This window comes from Setaria viridis, chromosome 4 (assembly GCF_005286985.2).
Source record: "Setaria viridis chromosome 4, Setaria_viridis_v4.0, whole genome shotgun sequence".
In the NCBI taxonomy this organism is placed as follows: Eukaryota; Viridiplantae; Streptophyta; class Magnoliopsida; order Poales; family Poaceae; genus Setaria; species Setaria viridis.
In genome coordinates, this window is record NC_048266.2 from 905,211 (window position 1) to 923,581 (window position 18,371).

At 45.8% G+C, this 18,371-nt stretch overlaps 3 protein-coding genes across 3 annotated transcripts; 2 read left to right on the forward strand and 1 right to left on the reverse strand.

Moving 5' to 3' along the window:
- Positions 1-2,494: 2,494 nt before the first annotated feature.
- LOC117852525 (protein ENHANCED DISEASE RESISTANCE 2) lies at positions 2,495-10,612 on the forward strand. Its single transcript, XM_034734638.2, has 22 exons — positions 2,495-2,911; positions 3,704-3,778; positions 4,026-4,079; positions 4,593-4,658; positions 5,049-5,149; positions 5,259-5,317; positions 5,431-5,547; positions 5,656-5,696; positions 5,796-5,896; positions 5,971-6,066; positions 6,669-6,733; positions 6,815-6,886; positions 6,984-7,139; positions 7,295-7,506; positions 7,593-7,632; positions 7,744-7,877; positions 7,965-8,066; positions 9,029-9,073; positions 9,464-9,604; positions 9,680-9,775; positions 9,892-9,993; positions 10,082-10,612. The coding sequence occupies exons 1-22, from the start codon at positions 2,648-2,650 to the stop codon at positions 10,184-10,186; spliced, it is 2,244 nt and encodes a 747-aa protein (XP_034590529.1). The 5' UTR covers positions 2,495-2,647; the 3' UTR covers positions 10,187-10,612.
- Positions 10,613-13,942: 3,330 nt separating this feature from the next.
- On the forward strand, positions 13,943-16,325 carry LOC117854090 (multiple organellar RNA editing factor 2, chloroplastic). Its single transcript, XM_034736372.2, has 4 exons — positions 13,943-14,377; positions 14,491-14,588; positions 14,695-14,760; positions 15,967-16,325. Exons 1-4 carry the CDS (start codon positions 14,004-14,006, stop codon positions 16,107-16,109), a joined length of 681 nt encoding a protein of 226 aa, XP_034592263.1. The 5' UTR covers positions 13,943-14,003; the 3' UTR covers positions 16,110-16,325.
- Positions 16,299-18,309, reverse strand: LOC117854089 (formiminotransferase cyclodeaminase-like protein). The gene is made up of 2 exons (XM_034736371.2): positions 17,397-18,309; positions 16,299-17,074 (listed from the first exon to the last, which is right to left on the reverse strand). Exons 1-2 carry the CDS (start codon positions 17,905-17,907, stop codon positions 16,551-16,553), a joined length of 1,035 nt encoding a protein of 344 aa, XP_034592262.1. The 5' UTR covers positions 17,908-18,309; the 3' UTR covers positions 16,299-16,550.
- Positions 18,310-18,371: the final 62 nt, after the last annotated feature.

The window sequence follows — 18,371 nt, forward strand, 5'->3', positions numbered from 1 at the left end:
TCTCACTCTCCTCTTCATCTCGGTCTCATCTGCAGCCATGGCTTGATGCAGAGGAACAGAGGGGGCGAGGGGCGAGGGTCGACGAGGAAGATGGAGGTGGGGGTGTGAGGCAAGATGCTGGTAGCTGGGGCAGCTGCCCCACCCCGCCTCAACGTGGCTCCACCTCTGTTAGTGTACATGATGCTCTCTAAATCTGAAAAAACCCAGAGGTTATTTGGATTCCTCGGAAACCCCCACATGAGGCTTCTTATTCACTCCTCCATGTGCATCATGGAATTATTTTTTTTGACTCACTGACCAAGTCCAAAAAGTCCAAAATTATAAGGTAATATATAGGTGGCCAACCAACGTTATTTATTTACGAGGCAAGCAGAATATAAAATAATTCTGACCGGTTCCTTTTGAAGGAAAAAAAAGGCAGCAAATGAGAAAAATGTGCTAAGATTAAAAGCCACACAACAACTTTGTTTTCATCCTTTTCCCCCCGCACAAATGGAGCTATCCTTTCACCATTATTAAAGAAAAGGAAGTCCAACTAGAACCATTGATCGTGCTTGTGAAAGACGGCCAGTTAGTGCTCATCGACGAGGAAATGTTTGCATCGACTTTGTTGATCCATCTAACGAGCCACAGTCCTTTAAATGCGCTCAAAGTGTGGCAAAATGCAAGACATGTGCTTTTATATAAATCTCCATTTCGTACCGTGTTTTAAAAAAGGAACAGGAGAGAGAGAGAGAGAGAGAGAGAGGCCACGTACGTGCGTCCATGCAGGGCTCTGCAGCCGCGACATGGAATTATGGATCCATCATTCCATCACTCGCTGCCTCACGGCGCGCGAGACGTGCAAGCGTCTCTGCGGGTCTGCTGGGAAATGGGAGCTGGAGCTTTGAATCGATCGGAATCCGCACCACCAGCTTGCCACCCATGCGATCTTGTGACACTCAGTGCAAAAATATTGCTAAATCCCAATGTTGTACTCTCCCTCCGGTCTCAAACATATGACGTGCAGAAGAACGAGCAAAAAATAAACTGACTAGCTTGTCCTAAACAGAAGTATCTTTAAAAACAGATGGAATATAAAAAAGATAGCATTGTTCGTGATCAGATAATTCAAGGGGTGTAGCTAGACCAAACCCACACCTAGGACCACTTAATGGAGAGGTAATTTGCTAGTTGGATTGGACCTCTAATAACTACAGGATCGAGCATCGCAAAAAGAATTCAGCATGGGCATACTGGCACTAGGCGTTCCTTCGCCACTGGATGGTTCTATGCGTGGCTAATACATCATGTGCCTCATGCGCCACCAACAGTTGCAGATGCAGCGAATCACAAAACTATCACTTAACCTGAAGATTAGAGCTTGATTCCCACGTGTAGGTGATTTACTTGAGACCATTTCCACGAGCACGCCGGATTGGCAGTGCACGCAGCGCGCTGCACGCCCCGAGAGATCGTCCTGCCTACCGACACCAACCAACAACACTCTCACGTCGACACGAATCCAAACCATCCATGCATTAATTAATCAATTAGCAGCGAAGGAGACGGTCGACCGGTCCAGCTCGTTCGGCTGGCTGCTGCTGCTGCTCAGCAGCTGGCTGCAGCGAGCTCTCTGCCGCAGCTGGCAGCCACTTGGCTTTGGCTTGGCCCCGTAGCTTTCAAACGGCTCCCACCCCCCGTCCGGAGAGGGCCGGGGCGCCTGCATCTCTTCCCGCCACTCCGTCGCGAATTTTTTCGTGACGTGCCCCTGTGGAACACGCTAATTAACCACGTGGCCCTTTAACTCGCTGCTTTTTTTTTAACACGATGCTTTGCCTATTTTCTTTTTGCTGATTTGACTAATCAAGCCACCCCGGATGGCACGTTGTTTACTTGTTTTAGTTGGGACAAGGTTGATGTTGGACCATCTTTGTCTCTTGCTAAAATTTCATTCTTAATAGAACGAATAATAGCACTGGATCATAGTCTTTTCTCCTTAGTAACAGTAAGTCTCAAGATTTTACCCTATAATAAGTCTCATGCCATCTTTTTTTCCACTTGTTTCAACATCTACATCCGAGTTTGATTTTTGTATCAAGTTGAATTGCTCGACGAAGCCAAAGAGATACTCCCTATATCCATAAATTTTAAGCATTTTTTGCCTATGCACCTAGATAGTTACTTACCCAGTATCCTTACATTTATATTATAAAAAAGGTAAACAACGGATAATTAGATTCCGACACGTATGGAGCAACTGTTGGAACCGATACAAGTAGAATTTGCCATGTTTGACGAAGTGCAAATACACCCCTGGAACTTTGTGAATACTTCAATCCTGCTGAGTTCAGCACAGTAGTCGATTGGAGTCAAACGCAAGGTCCAAACAAGAAAACGGAGAAAAGAGATAAAAGATACGAAAACAAAAGGATTAATTAATGATGCGGTAGCAACTTTCACCTCAAACTCTCTGGCCTCCCCCCCCCCCCCCCCCCCCCCCCCCCCCCCCCCCCGCCTCGGGAGGACCCTTCCCTCCTCCGCCTCTCGCCGGACTCCGGCCGCCGCGCGGCGCGGCCGCAATTCCCGGGCCTCGCCTCCCGGGGTATGGCTGCTTGACGAGTCCAGGGGCGCTACCACGACTTGAGTTGGGGGAGTGGCGCGGAAGATGCTGAGCTCGTCGGTGTCGAGGCGGGACGCGGCGAGGAGCGGCGAGCTCCCGCGGCCTCCTGCGGCGGGTATGGCGCGGAGCGGGGAGCTGCCGAAGGGCGCGTCCGCGGGGCCGGCGCCGGCCGCGGCCGCGGTGAGGCACGAGGGGTGGCTGGTGCGGCACGGGCGGAGGAAGATCGGGAGGTCCTTCTTCCACATGCGCTACTTCGTCCTCGACAACAAGCTGCTCGCCTACTACAAGAAGAAGCCCAGGGACAGCATGGTATGTATGTCTTGCGTCGTATGTACGCTCTGAATTCTGCTGTTGGGGGTCGTTAGAACCGCTCTGAATTCTGCTGTTGTGGAAATCTGCTCTGAGCTCCTCCTCTGTTGCAAAATTTGCCTGCGGTTCTAGTCACTAGAGTTACCTGCTGAAGGTCTGATTGCTGTCGGAGTTCCTTTGCTTGTGATTCATAGGCTTTGGGATTTTCCCTCTCGCTGTTTTTGAATTTTGAGGAGGGGTTGACCAGATTGAGATGCATGGAACTGGGTCTGGAGTCTGGAGCAGTGGGCATAATTGTTTTCTAGTGTAGGAATCATTCCAGCTGATGCCAATTGCGAACCGTGGAGTTGAGGGGCCAACCAATGTTGGAATTGTTGACCATTTTGGATAATTAGATGCTTTAATGATCATTAGACTCCGGGAGGTGCTGAATAATGGCACACTTGTTAAATAGTAGAGTTTTGGTCCTCAGCTAATCATGCATCATGCAAGCAACTTGTTTGGCCTGCCTAGACTTCTTTAGTGTTCCAATCATTCAATATAATGATTAGCTGTAAAGCTATTCCTTCCACAAATGCAACGCATATTCTGTGATTAAGAATATAACCGCTAATTGAATAAAAGTTTCCTTTCTAACAAGTTTGTTTCCGTATTCATGCTGATTCTTTGCCTTAATGAATCAATCCATTCCAGTTTCATAGTAGAGCATGGTTTGATGGTTAAACTAGGTATACTCACTGACAGCATGATGTAATTGTTTTCGACTTTCTACTGAATTTGTGAGTTTTGCAGGTTCCGCTCAAGTCAATTCTTATTGATGGAAATTGCAGAGTGGAGGATAGAGGGCTTAAAACACATCATGGTCAAGTAAGATTTCTCTCCCCCTTGCAAAATATCTTTCGAAAAGCTAAAGTTTATATGTTTAGGAGGGCAGTTTTCTGATTTAGACAAATAAGCTGCAATGGCTGTAGCCTGTATTGCTAGGATTCGTTCTGTAGCTTATTCATAAATGTGATCCACACCCTCTAAACTTTTTCTGTCATTTACTCACTTGAAATTTTGAGGTAGTTTTCTTAATCGTCTTCTCATTATTACTCCTGTTTAACTTTTGCAGATGATTTATTTCCTATGCATTTACAACAAGAAACAAAAGGAGAATCAAATCACGGTTTGTTATAATGCTGAACTCTGCAGCACTTTCAGAACTATCTGACTATATTTAATATGAGTAATTTTAAAAATTGGATTTGTTGATGTCCTTTTATGAGCACTCGTTCTTTCCTATGCCAAGCTTCTTGCGGTGGACTGATTAGAGCGTTGAACTCCAGGAGTTATTGAAACTCCCATTCCGACCCCGGTTCGAAGCATGCCACCTTCCTAGTACCAAGCCGGGGGGGGGGGGATTTTTGCCTATGGTCGAGTTTTTTCTAATTATTTTTGTACTATTAGCTGTAAGAATTTATCCCTTAACTACGAAACCGACTAATGTCCACATCTGCTTCATTTTTTGAAAGTTGAGGGTACTAGGTATAAAGTTTTTGAAAGACTTGTGCAGCTTGCACTTTTTCATCCTTTTGCAGACTGCCGGATTCTCTTGTTTGAACCTCTTTTTCTTTGTGGCAATGTATATTTATATCACTGATATGAATACTATGCCAATGCTGCACTTTTCTTCAACCAGATGGGTGCATATGATATTGAAGATGCCCTAACCTGGAAGAGGAAGCTGGAGTTTCTGATTGATCAGGTACATTAAGTCTGACTTGCTTTATCTAAAGTTCTTAAAAATAATTATGTATGTGTGTATGGCATTTCTTAACACGAACAAGGATTATATATTATGATTGTCTTATTCAGCATTTTCCTGTTTAGTGGTCATGGTGTGCAAGTGAATATGGCTTGTAGTATTCAAAAACAGAATCTAGACAGTTCTGCTATTTGCCTGTTATGTTCGAAAAAAAAGTCTTCAACAGCCAATTTTCAGGAATTTCCAATGCCCTAAGTATATAAATCAGGAATCTGGTTGGTCACTTACCATAACTTCAGATGAACTAGATGTCAAATTGTGTCAAACAGCAAAATATTCTGCACATGCCACATGCCATTATGATAAATATCGGTGATCTTTATTGTGCAGCAACAGGATAGTATGACAGCTAAAAACCGTAAAGCTTTTGCTTCATTGGACTTCGACATAGATCTTGGAGGACCATTTTCGTTCTCTGATCATGACAGTGGGCAAGTATTTTTTTTCTTCCCCCCGCACCCCCCCCCCCCCCCCCCGCCCCCCCCAATAGTTGCATATAAGTCCTTTCTTTTTGTTAATTGGAGATTCATTCTACTGCAGTCCTGAAGATGAAGAAGAGCCCCGGCCCACCTTGCTTCGCAGGACAACTATAGGGAATGGTATGGAGTTCTATAACATTGTTATTCTATTAATCTAGACTTTATTTAATACTTTATATTAATCTATGGCTATGCTGCAGCTGCAGAACCTAATTTGTCGTTTCTTTTGCTAGGCCCTCCTGATTCTGTACTTGACTGGACCAAAGAGCCTGATATTGGGCTGTCAAATCAGAGTGACACCAATCAGGCTTACTCCAGGAAGAACTGGAGGCTTCTTAGATGCCAGAATGGCAAGTTTCCTTTACATAAATTATTGACCCTTCCTTAAGAGGATACTTTGAGTTCAAGTCAAATGGTGTTACACTGGGACTAAGTATCCTGTTTTTTTTCATTGATAGGATTGCGCATCTTTGAAGAACTTGTGGAGGTTGAATACCTTGTATGTACCTCCTCTTACCTCTAGACTGCTGGACAGTGAACGAAACTCCTGCTATTTCTGACAGACTGACAATACTTGTCTCTTCTTATTCATTTTCAGGCAAGAAGCTGTAGTCGAGCAATGAGGGCTGTCGGCGTGGTGGAAGCCTCATGCGAGGCCATTTTTGGGCTTGTAATGGGTATGGATGTAACACGATATGAGTAAGTGTTTCTTGCTTTATTTCCTTGTCATTCATAGATGGATGTTGACCCATATCCTGTATTCTCCTATGCAGATGGGATTGTAGTTTCCAATATGGGAGTTTAGTTGAAGAGGTCGATGGCCATACTGCAATATTGTACCATCGTTTACAACTTAACTGGTGTTCAATGTAAGTACATTTTCCTCGTGTTGCTTGTCAGTTATCAATTGTTGCTTCTTTCTAACAACTCGCACGATTATTACATTCCCCATCCTCTTGAAATAACAATGAATGAACGATACTGTCCTCTCGATAACTATCTGAGCACATACTTTCGTATATTTAAATTTGAGTTCAGAATTATGGGAACCAGATATATATTGTAGTATCATTTAGATTAGCATTGCCTGCACCCAATAGCAACTCCAACATTGTTTGATTTGCCTGGATGGCTGAATGTGCCTGTACAATTCACAGTTCAGTATATTTTGCAGTATCTGGTATATCTCGCAAAATCGTACAATGGCAGTGTATATCCTGGTCTAAGACTCTTGTGTTACTCCCAAAAGTATAAGTTTATGCTGTACCATGCAAAAGCAACTTTCTAGAGTAGCTCTGGAATGCTGGCACTTGAAATGCATACTTTGGTACCTCTAGTCAGGGATGGAAACTTGCTACTGCCACATGCAGCACCATGAGGAATTTGTTCCAAAAGATTGATTATACTGCAGACTGCACTATCTCAGATTTTGATCCTCATGCTTCCATCTTATGTGAACATGGTCATGCAGGGTTGTCTGGCCCCGAGATCTTTGTTATGTACGATATTGGCGTCGCAACGATGATGGAAGCTATGGTATTCTTTTAAAACAATTTTTTTCTTGGTTACTCATCTATCAAGAGTGATCTTTCTGATCCTTGGTACTTAAACTTGCAGTCGTGCTGTTTCGATCTACTGAACATCAGAACTGTGGCCCCCAACCAGGATTTGTGAGAGCTATTATCGAAAGTAATTCACCTTCTGCTTTTGTCAGGAATCCTACCCTTGTTATTTTTAAAAAGTTTGCCACCTTTCTTCCATTTTCCTTAACTTCCTACTAGTTCAGGTGGAGGTTTCAAGATTTCTCCTCTCAAAAGCCTCAATGGGAGACCGCGCACTCAAGTTCAACACCTTATGCAAATTGATCTTAGTGGATGGGGCGTGAACTATTTTCCATCATTCCAATACCACTCTTTGTTGCAGATGCTGAACTGTGTTGCTGGTACAAATTACACACAACTATTTACCTGCAATTACATGATTTCTTGATTATCTATCAATAATAGAGGTGCAAATAAAGCTTGGTGAAGGCTCTAAAATGCCCCTTTGCCTGATGGTCTGTGGTTGTTGAGGATTTGACATTGCATTTATTTTCAGGATTGCGTGAATATTTTTCCCAAACGGATGAAGTTCATACGGTTCCAAGGATTCCGGTGATGCATGCCATGGTTAATACAATCTCAATGAAAAAGGACCAGAAGCTTCAAGAACCTGACACGAAGACCAAACAAACTGATAAAATCTTAGATATGGTAGATGAAGAGTCGGAAGATGATGATGACTATCAAGTTCCTGATGCTGACTTGGAGGTGAACACTCATCCAGTTTCTATAGTTTGCCAAAGGTTTTGCTGTTGGTCACTTCACAATAAAATTTCATTGCAATTCATGTACAGGAAGAACCTACCAAATCTGACAGTGATGCTAAGAGCTCAGGTTTGTTTCTTTTCTAACTCCATTCTTGTAGTTTGATAACTTTGTAAGTTGCTAAGTGATTATCCATGTTTTAATCTGACAAATTTTCCATTATATTTGGTGATCCTTCAGATCCAATAGATTTGTCTTGGTTTTCGGGCATTATTCGTCAGGATGCAAATGAGAAAAGTCGTAACTGTTGGACAGTACCTGATAACAAGGTCTTTAAAGTTCGTAGCAAGAACTTTCCACATGACAAATCAAAGGTCCAGGCGTTCAAGTGGCACAATCAGTTTTCTTTTTGAAGCATAGCAGGCAATCAGGGACTTAGTATTCTGTCATTTGACTTACAGGTACCTGCAGGGAAGTACCTTATGGAGCTCGTAGCGATTGACTGGTTTAAGGACACCAAGCGAATGGACCATGTTGCTAGGCGGAAAGGATGTGCAGCTCAGGTCAGAAAGTCTGTCATAGTTGCTTAATTGCATTTTCGTATCTCAGTGACTTTTTCTGTAATTTACTGTTACTTGATTACACGGCACCTGAGCACATGTTTCTAACCTGCAAAGCAGAACTTGGAGTAATAGAATACCATTGCATTGGAGGACTGTTGGTTCGACCAACATTGTGCTTTTAAATATATAGATATAGCTGTTCCCTATTTTTGGCAAACCTTGTGGTAGCAATTCTCTTTTCTTTCATGATGTTTTGGGATTGCGGATCAAGTCCTGCTTTGGGATAGGCTAGGTTGCTGGTCTGGTCAGACTTCTTTGTGCCATGAGTAGGTCAACTTTTCTTAGGGTCGTGGGATGTGGGCTGTCCAACATCTAGCAAGTAATCGTGTTAGCTTTGTGCACCCCATGTTCATTCTTGTGGTTCGCCCTCATCTGCCGCGTAGTGTTGTTTGTTCTGTGTTCCTGCTGTGTCAATTTCTATAAGTGTTTTGCTGTGTAAACCCTCTCCTTGATGAAATACTGCATTGAAAAGATTCCCTTTCCTTTTCAAATAATGTTTAATCTAGCTGTACCTTGCATAGTAGCAAGTACATGACATGTGTCAATATCTCTATCGTACTTGTCACAAAAAAAAAAACTAACATGTGAAGAGTTAGTATGTGATACAATGTGCTCATATAAGCAGTTGGATGAACTCTGGACCACTACAGGAACAGTTGTTGGGCTATGGATTAAGACTAGGTATATTTTAGACTTTTATGCTTTAGGTCATAAATTCAGAATGATAGTATGACAATATCTTATGGTTATTTGACTGAGGTTGGCACATCTTGAGTTCAAATTGTCTTCATTTTAATATGAACATATATGCCAGCTTGTGTAATGTGTACTGAATACAGGTCCAACCCTTAATTTAGTGTTTCTGTTACATGATAATTTCAACTGAACGTTTTTTAGTGTAGGTTGCTGCTGAGAAGGGAATGTTCACTTTTCTCGTGAACATACAAGTAAGCTCGTGTTCTAACACTCCCCCCTGTTCATTTATTTCTGTCCTGCTTGTGCCTTTTCCTCACAGAAAGGCAACCACATAAAATACATGAAATTCACTGATCAGCAATCTGCATGTGTTCTTATAAATGCCTATTTTGTATTGCTTCATAAACCAAAGTTCATAAACATTACAAATAAGAGCAGGTGCGGTGTGCTACAGTAAACATTTACTTATGATAGGCATGCTTTGCATGGTAGTAAATTTATCGCCTTGTCCACATGATAGTTTCACAACTAAATAAGAAAACGATAAACTTATGGCATTCTCCTAATGCCTCCTGTTGTTCCTATTGATGATTTTTCTTCTGCACTTAGGTTATGCTGGTTAAGTCACTATTCTCTTGCAGATTCCTGGATCAAGTCATTACAGCTTGGTCCTTTATTTTGTCTCAAGCTCCTTGAAGAAAGGATCATTGTTGCAGCGCTTTGCAGATGGTGATGATGATTTTCGGAACAGCAGATTGAAGCTTATTCCATCTGTTCCGAAGGTTTGTTCAAGTGCAAAGTCATTGCAAGTGTTCATTGGAAGCTTGTTCTCATTTTAGCATGTTTGAACTCTTCAGGGGTCTTGGATAGTGCGGCAGAGCGTTGGAAGCACGCCTTGCTTACTGGGGAAGGCTGTTGACTGCAGCTATTTGCGTGGTCCTGAGTACTTAGAAGTAAGTCTATACATTAGTAAACATATAGTTGCAATTCAACTTCTTTATTTGATGAACAGCAAATCTACATCGTGAACCTACAATGAATAGGTTCTTACATCGTGACAATTCTGCAGGTGGATGTAGATATTGGTTCATCAGCAGTAGCCAACGGGGTCCTGGGCTTGGTGTTTGGTGTTGTTACCACCTTGGTAGTTGACATGGCGTTTCTTATCCAGGTAAATGAACCCCCTTAGACCATCTTTGCTTCCTTCAGGTTCCAGCATCCAATCCTAATTGCTTCTCTGCCTTGCGTTGCACCTGCAGGCAAACACATACGACGAGCTCCCGGAGCAGCTTCTAGGCGCCGCGCGGCTGTCACACATCGAACCCTCCGCAGCAGTGAACCCTGAGCTTGATAACATTTCCTGAATGGGATGACTCAAGCTGTGCAGATTCTTTCATTCTTTCCCCCATTACGCTCTCCATTTGTTCAGCCACTGCAGCATTTCGCAGTTTGATATTGGAGGTGCATACTGGAGACAGACCCTGCAGCAGTCTACAAGTTCATGTGCCTCGCCTTCATACAGTTTTGTCTTTTCTTTTTTATTCTTCTTTACTGGTGTAGTTTCTTTACAGTTAATGTGATGCAGTAGATATACCAAAGAATATACAGCATGGTTTGGAAACCAATTCATGTACATGTTGCAGCCCTGTCATCATATACATGCAGCAGTGTTAGCTCGATTATTCATCGCCTTTTTCTCTCCTTGAGAGGAACGAGCATGCAGCAGTGTTGCAGTATATTGGCTGAACAATATACACCTGGCCTGGCCGATGATATATTTTTTTGGTGTATGTTGCTTTGTACCATAGCACTGTCAGAGTATCAGTACATTTGCTGCTACACTCAGTGAACTTCGATTCATTGCATGTTTGGCGATTGAAACTGCCACTGGTACAATTCGTAATACCAGGCCTGCCACGGGCACTCTTGGTCGTATCCAAATCTAAATATATATTATCCAATGCTCACGCTCTCTATTCTCACCTATATCTAATGGATAATTAATTTTATACTGAATATTATGTATACTAGTAAATATGCCCGTGCGTTGCAACGAGAACAAACACCAAGTCAGTAATAAGTTAAACAAATCGTGGGCTCAGGTGTAAAGTACAAGTACTCCCTTCGTTTCAAATTGTAGGTCGTTATAGCTTTTCTAAGTATATAGGACTCGTTTGGCAGTGCTGTAGCTGTGGTTGAAATGACTCTGGCCCTGGCTTCTTTGGTGGAGCACAGTACATCATTCCTACATATATAACCACTTAACACCAAATTTGTTACCTCGGGAACCACCTATCCAGCAACAACTGTTTGTGACATATGAACTCACTACTGGTAGCATCACACTGCAGGTAAAAATAAAGATCTAGGGGGAAACATGAAAAAACATGGCAACTTGATTGGTAGAAAATACAGTCACAAACCAGATATGACAGCAGCCTGAAATCTAAATGACAGATAGCATAGAATGCATGCTAGAAACATCACCAGGCAACTTAATTGGCAGCACAGCATTGCCTTCTGTTCATTGAAAGCAGCAGTTGTTCTATCTAATCTGAAAAGTGGGAATAAGTTATTCCAAAGATAGTTCCTCTATTAAAGCATGTTACTTCTGACTGATCCCTTTAACATTTAATATTTTTGCTTATGCTCTTTTTTCTCAACTATGACTTTCTCTCATAGCTATGCTTCAAAATTGTAGTAGGAAATATGCTACACCTTATTGTGGAAGCCTGTATAGTCAGAAACTTATTTTTCTCTGGTTCATATATCACTTTCACCTTGTCATAGCTGGAAACAACTTTGTTTTTGTCTATAGAAGGCAATGCAGGGGACATTGATTTTGTAACAGCTATAATTGCGTCTCCACAGGTCACCACTTTGCACACCGCTGATCTAGATGCAGTCACTTGTTCTACCTTACACTGCTGCTCTTATGCATCAAGCATAGATAAATTGCTGAACTCAAGTGAACTTTGCAAATGCAGAAAATATCGGTATCAGAATTTGCTTAACACAAAAAAAGCAGTTAAAACAAGAAATAGGTAGTTAATCTTTTGTTCAGGCAATACAACAAGCAACTGGTGTGCATCAGAGCTGAAGTAGAAGGAAGGGCATGGACCTATGAGCTTTCTCCATGGTAGGCTCATCCTGATACCCTTAGTTCACCCGATAAATCTCGTTGTCCTAGGATAAACTTGACGAATCAACTTTCTCATCACCAAATCAAGCACCTACAATGACCAAATCGAAACAAAACAAACCAAAATGGAATACATATTCACAAAATTGAACTGCAGATCAACCAAATCAATCTGGATGCATAAAATTGAGGGGGCTGCGATAACCTGGAAGGGAGGGCTCTGGGAGATGAGGATGCCGGAAGGTGCGGCCCATGGATGTGAGGAGATGCTACAGTCGCGCCGCATCTTGCCCTTGCGCTGCCATCTCCCTTACTGGGAGCACTGAGAAGAGCATCATAGAGGACGCACGCGAGGGAGAGATGGTAGGGCAGCGCTGCGATGGGAGGAGAGGCGGCAGTCCACCGCTAGCGTCTCTGCTCCACCGCTACCTCCAGAGCTTCCTCCCTCCACCAGCCCCCACTGCTTCCGCTCCCGACGCCGCAGTCCGCCGGCCCCACCACCGCCTCACGTCCCATGGCCCCAACACCGCACGGCGGCCCGCACCTTCGTCCCGCGCCGTTGTTGCCATATGCCCCAGGCCGGCCGGCCTCGTCCACGCTGCCGGTCCCCTCGAGTCTGCTCCTCAGCGCACGCCGTCGGCCCGTGCCCCAGCGTTGCTGCCCACAAGCCTCGTATTCGTTCTCCGCCCCCTCCCGCACTGCCAAGCGCCCGACCGACCTCATCGCCGAGGCCGCGCGGGGCAGCGGCGGGGCGTCCCACTCCGGCCGCTGCCCGCGCCCAATCCCCTCCGTCGCCTCTTAAGAAAGGAGAAGCTTTTTCTCATTTAACCCCCTCTCTTCCCTTCTTTTTCCACCTGAGCTCCCCTCTCTTCAAAATTGGACTGCGGGTTGATTACTGAAAATTTGAGGGGGGTTTTCGCAAAATGATCACGACGGTTGAAGGATTGAAAGAAACATCCTCTCTTTAATATTAGGTATAGATTCAATGAATAAATTGCACCCTCTCCTTCCTATTTCGAATGGATAATTAATTTTCTGGTGGATGTGAATTTGAAAATAACAGTCCTACGTAATATGTGTGAAGCATTTTTTTTAATTCAAAATCTCCGATAAAAACCATCTCAATTCCTCTTAACCCAATCGACGGTGCAGATCCGGTGGGTTCTACCAGCAGCTGGTTAAACCTCACAACTATAAAGCCCATTAGACCTAATTAAAAAAATTCAGATCAACATTTAACTAAACCATTCAACATTTCAACAAATCAGATTCAACATTTTGTAAAAGTCAGATCAACATCTAAAAATATCAGGTTCAAGATTTTTAAAAATAGAAATCAACATTTTGTAACAAAATACATCATTCAACATTTTTCACTATCTATTTCAACATTTGAACAACAAGGTTCAACATTATTCAAATAAGGATCAACAATTTTTTTTCTTGTCTTCTTCCTGCGCCTACAAGCGGACGGCAGACTCGACCCCGCGCCCGAGGGGCGGCGTCGCACGCGGCCGACGTCGCGCCGCGCGCGGGGCCGCGCCCGCGTGGCCGGCAGCAGCGCGCGTGGCCGGCGGTGCTCGCGGCCAGCACCCGCGCGTGGACGGCGGCGCCCGGGGCCGCGTGGCCGGCGGGGAGCCGGGGCAGCACGGGGGCGCGTGGGGGCGTCGGGTCTCCGGCCAGCCCAGTGCGGCGGCGCCGGGGAAGGAGGCGGCGGCGCCGGGTGGACAAATCTAGGGTTGGGGAGACACATCCGACGGATGATATTGCGTGCACGAATCTCAAACAATGGAAGCCGGAAGCTATACAGGTTTCCCGTCTTGTTCTTTGCTTCACACTTTGCACTTTGTTTCACCAACTGGGCTTCATTATTTCCCAGATCCGGTCCATCAAAGCCCATGTCAGGTCCATCTCAACCCAAACACCACCGGGCGGGCCTCTAAACCCACCCCTCGCCGTCGTCACGAAGCTTTTAATAAGTTCGCATTCATTCCACCACTGCATCCACTGACTCCCAGCCCGCTAGGGGTTTTACCACCATGGCCGCCGCCGCCGCCGCCGCCCGGAGGCTCCTCTCCCGCCGCGCCTCCTCCTCCCCCCTCTCCGCGCTCCTCCGCCGCGGGCCGTCGGCGGCCGCCACGGAGCAGTCGCTGCTGCGCCCGGCCGTCGTCGCGGCGGCCTCCCGCCTCGGGTTCCCTCGCGGGATGGCGCGGCGGCCGGGCGGGGACGGGTACTCCCCGATGCGGTCGGGTGGCGGGGGCGGCGACCGCGCGCCCACGGAGATGGCGCCGCTTTTCCCCGGCTGCGACTACGAGCACTGGCTCATCGTGATGGACAAGCCCGGAGGGGAGGGCGCCAACAAGCAGCAGATGATCGACTGCTACATCCAGACCCTCGCCAAAGTCCTCGGGAGGTACGGCGTGCTCTTCTCACCCGCCGGGCCACCGCAGTTCCCTCACTTTGGAAGTTGAAATAGAGGAGCGAGTTAGTTTTGGAAAGTAATCTGACGTTTTTTCTCTGATGCAGCGAGGAGGAGGCGAAGAGGAAGATTTACAACGTCTCGTGCGAGCGCTACTTCGGGTTCGGCTGCGAGATCGACGAGGAGACGTCCAACAAGCTCGAGGGTTCGTTCGATCTATGCCCTATGATTGGTTCATTAGTTTCCTGCCCTTTTGCTGAACTCGACCTGGCACATATCTGATGCTTTGCTGTTTATGATGTGTGCTACAGGGCTTCCTGGAGTTCTCTTCGTGCTCCCGGATTCGTATGTTGATCCTGAGTACAAGGACTATGGAGGTATCTTTCTTCTCTTGCATGGCTGATATGGTTATTTGTGGCGTCACTGTATGATTGCCTATATCTTAGGATGGTATTGGTGGGTGCTCTGTGGTAGATTTGGTTGTTGTAAATATCATATCTCATCATGGAAGCATGATGAAGCCTGCACTTTTTTCTTCTTTCAATGGCTACGGAGTACTGACTGTCTGTTAGCGGTACCTGAATGAGAAGGAACATTGCGAATGTCATTGGGGCATTGTTCCATTTCAGTGCTGCCCTGTCAGGCCCAATCCTATGCCAATGGTGTTCTAGTCCATCTTGGCAAAGCTGTGAAGCCTTACAGGCAATGCCCAGCTTTGAATGCTAATGGACTAATACCAATTGTCTCCCTAACGGTTCTGCACCTCAATGAAATGGGGCTCAGATCAGTAGGGATGAGACATTACCAACACATTATTGCCAAGCTTCTACGTACTTTTACTTCAGCAGTGGAACCAGATACTAGTTTTAACCACACTGGTCTTCTAGTCCATCTTGGCAAAGCGTGGAGCCTATTTGGCAATGTCTTGCTTTGAATGCTAATGGACTAATAACAATGGTCTCTCTAACGGTTCTGCACCTCAATAAAATGGGGTACAGATCAGTAGGGATGAAACATTTGTTTTTCATTTTCACCAAGTCTTTTATCATTTTTAGGCTTTTATCTGTTTGCCTTTGGTAGTTCAACCAATGACCTTTTTTAACCATGCTGGTCTTCCAGTCCATCTTGACAAAGCATGGAGCTTAGTCAGCAATTTCTTGCTTTGAATGCTAATGGACTAACAACAAGTGTCTCTCTAACGGTTCTGCACCTTAATGAAATTGGGCACAGATCAGTAGGGATGAAACAACGCTATGAACAATGAAAAGACAATGTTACTTAGGTTTGTCAAGAGTAGGTCTGAAACATGTCTTTGTTGTTTGATTTTGTTTAGTCCATCTTGGCAAAGCAAGAGAGTCATTTTTGGCAATGTCTTGTTTTGAATGCTAATGGACTGAAAGCAATTCTCTCTTTCTGTTCTGCTCTCCATAGCAATGGAGTTATGGATCAGTGGAGATGTAGCATTAACGCATTCATGTTTCACACTGGCTGTTGCTAGTACTTTGCTTCCTGTGATTTATCCTAGTCGAGTTGTTACTCTTGGAAAAATGTATTAACGTCCTCTTATATTTCTTATGTCGCAGCTGAGCTCTTTGTTAACGGGGAGATTGTTCAGAGGCCCCCGGAGAGGCAGAGGAGGGTAGAACCGGTGCCACAGAGAACAGCAGATAGGCCTAGGTACAATGACCGGACCCGCTACGCCCGGAGGAGGGAGAACCAGCGATGAGCCGGTCGAAGACCAGAATAACAAGCCAGGGGTGGTTTCAGCTCACAAAATTAAAGGATAATACTGCATCTACCTGCCCTAATGGACAATCTTCCAGTTGCATGTTCACTTTATTATGCAGTCTAGAGTGTTTTGTTTCTGGGAGCTCAACTTGGATGTATTGTGCTCTGTAATTACTATAACTTGAGATTGAAAGTAACCTGGCTTGGGATTGCATTGATACTGGCACACTTTTACAACCTTTTGCGCTGCACATGTAAATCGGTTTCATGATTGAAAGTTTTAAACTGCTAATTTGATAGATGGACTATGGAATCCTATAATTTCATTAGTTTTTTTGCCCTTATGTTGATCTGTTCTCCTTTTCTGCCCTTGAAAATCAGTGTTCTGATATGGCATGATGCTGCCATCACTTGTTTTCACACGGTGCCAAAATTACTGTCAGTGCTGGGAAGCCTCGGCTTCAGCTGATTGCATGTACAGCTCGACGATCCTCTCCTGGGAGAAGTCGGTGAAGTACCCCTCGCCAACGGCGAGCCCCTGCTCGGCGGCGAGCTGCCGCACCCTCTCCTGCACCTGATCCGCGCCGACCCTCGCTGGGTCCAGCAGGTTGCAGGCGACCTCTGTGACGCCCTCGCCGTGCGCGAGCCCCATGGCCTGCACCGACCTCAGCCCGCCGCCGCGCTCGCTGACCGCCCGCGCGATCAGCCTCGCCGCCGCGACGTCGGCCGTGTGCACGGGCACGTTGTAGTTGTCCACCCAGGCCGTCGCGCCGATGGCCACCACGCCCTTGGACCTCGTCGGCGTCGTTGGGCCGGCGTCCGGGGCGACGGGCAGCGATGACGTGTCCGGCGAGCCGCGCCATTGCTCGCCGGGGGAGTTGGGCGTGAAGTAGCCGAGCTGCCTCCTGATGGACGCTAGTGTTCTGCCCTCCCTGTGAGCTGCTCCGTACAGATATGTTGGCACTGCAGGCATCGCATTGAGCACAATGAGCACTAACCATGCCATTCTATGATTGTTTCAGTAAAACCACACAAATATAAAGATGTTTGAACCGGGGAAAGTCCAGATCTTTTAACAACATATTTTCATGAAAACACCATTTGAACAAGGAAAAGTGGATTTTGGCCGAAACATTTGGAACAGTCGCAAGATTTTCCACAATTGTAGCATATATAAAAAGATAAATTTTTGTTGAATTTCTTGTTAACAATAGTCATCCATGAAAACTTTACCAATGTGCTAATCACAATTTGGGTGATTGGGACTTGGGAGAAACACAAGAACCTTGAAGCTTGTCTCCGATGTCAGCGGCCACCGCCCTGGTGAGCGCGGCAACGTCGTCGAGGCGGGCCCCGGCCAAGGGATGGAAGGCGATGTGGTCGACGACGCCGAGCCGCGGGTGCGCGCCGGCGTGGGCGCCGAAGTCCACGGCCTCCAGCGCCGCCGCGACCACGCCGAACGCCGCGCGATGCAGCGGCGGCGGGGCCGGGTCGCCGCCGCCGGTGAGTGGGGCGACGAGCGTGTAGCCGACTCGGTTGTAGGCGTCGTCGGCGAACGCGTTGACGAGCACGGCCGCCGGGCTTTGCGCCGCCGCGGCGCGCTCGATGGCGCGCAGCGCCGGCGCGTTGCGGGCCTCGGAGATGTAGAGCTTGCAGCACGCCAGGGCCGGCCTCAGCATCGTTGCAGCGCCCTCCCTCCTCCTCCTCTTCTCCTGCGTCGAGACACCACCACCATTTTTCTGGGGGAATTCGAGACGATAGCAACAATTTTGTTGGTGATGAGATGATGGCAGCATCTGGTTGATCAGGCTGTGGACAGGATCAAAAGCAAACCTTTCTGTATGGAGAAGAGAAAAGGCGTTCAGGATGTCAACTACTCAACGCAGTGTTTGCACGGACTATACTAATTATTGCTAGTGCTGGAGGAAAGAAAATGAAGACCCGTTTGGTTGTCAGGACTAAAATTTAGTTCCGTCACATCGAATGTTTAGATACTAATTAGAAATATTAAATATAGACTAGTTACATAACCAATTGTACACGTGGAGGCTAATTCGCGAGACGAATCTATTAAGCCTAACTAGTCCATGATTTGACAGTGTGATGCTACAGTAAATATGTGCTAATCATGAATTAATTAGACTTAGTGAATTAGCCTCCATCTGTATAATTAATTTTATAATTAACTCATATTTAATCCTTCTAATTAGCCTCTAAAGATTTGATGTGACATGAACTTAGTTTAACTCAAGGATCACAA

Coding starts and splice junctions, on each gene's coding strand:
- LOC117852525 (XM_034734638.2), top strand. CDS start 2,648: ATGCTGAGCTCGTCGGTGTCGAGGCGGGACGCGGCGAGGAGCGGCGAG. Junction 3,779..4,025: donor TTAAAACACATCATGGTCAA/GTAAGATTTCTC, acceptor TAACTTTTGCAG/ATGATTTATTTCCTATGCAT. Junction 4,080..4,592: donor AAAAGGAGAATCAAATCACG/GTTTGTTATAAT, acceptor TTCTTCAACCAG/ATGGGTGCATATGATATTGA.
- LOC117854090 (XM_034736372.2), top strand. CDS start 14,004: ATGGCCGCCGCCGCCGCCGCCGCCCGGAGGCTCCTCTCCCGCCGCGCC. Junction 14,378..14,490: donor CTCGCCAAAGTCCTCGGGAG/GTACGGCGTGCT, acceptor TCTCTGATGCAG/CGAGGAGGAGGCGAAGAGGA. Junction 14,589..14,694: donor GACGTCCAACAAGCTCGAGG/GTTCGTTCGATC, acceptor TGTGTGCTACAG/GGCTTCCTGGAGTTCTCTTC.
- LOC117854089 (XM_034736371.2), bottom strand. CDS start 17,907: ATGCTGCCATCATCTCATCACCAACAAAATTGTTGCTATCGTCTCGAA. Junction 17,075..17,396: donor CATCGGAGACAAGCTTCAAG/GTTCTTGTGTTT, acceptor CGATGCCTGCAG/TGCCAACATATCTGTACGGA.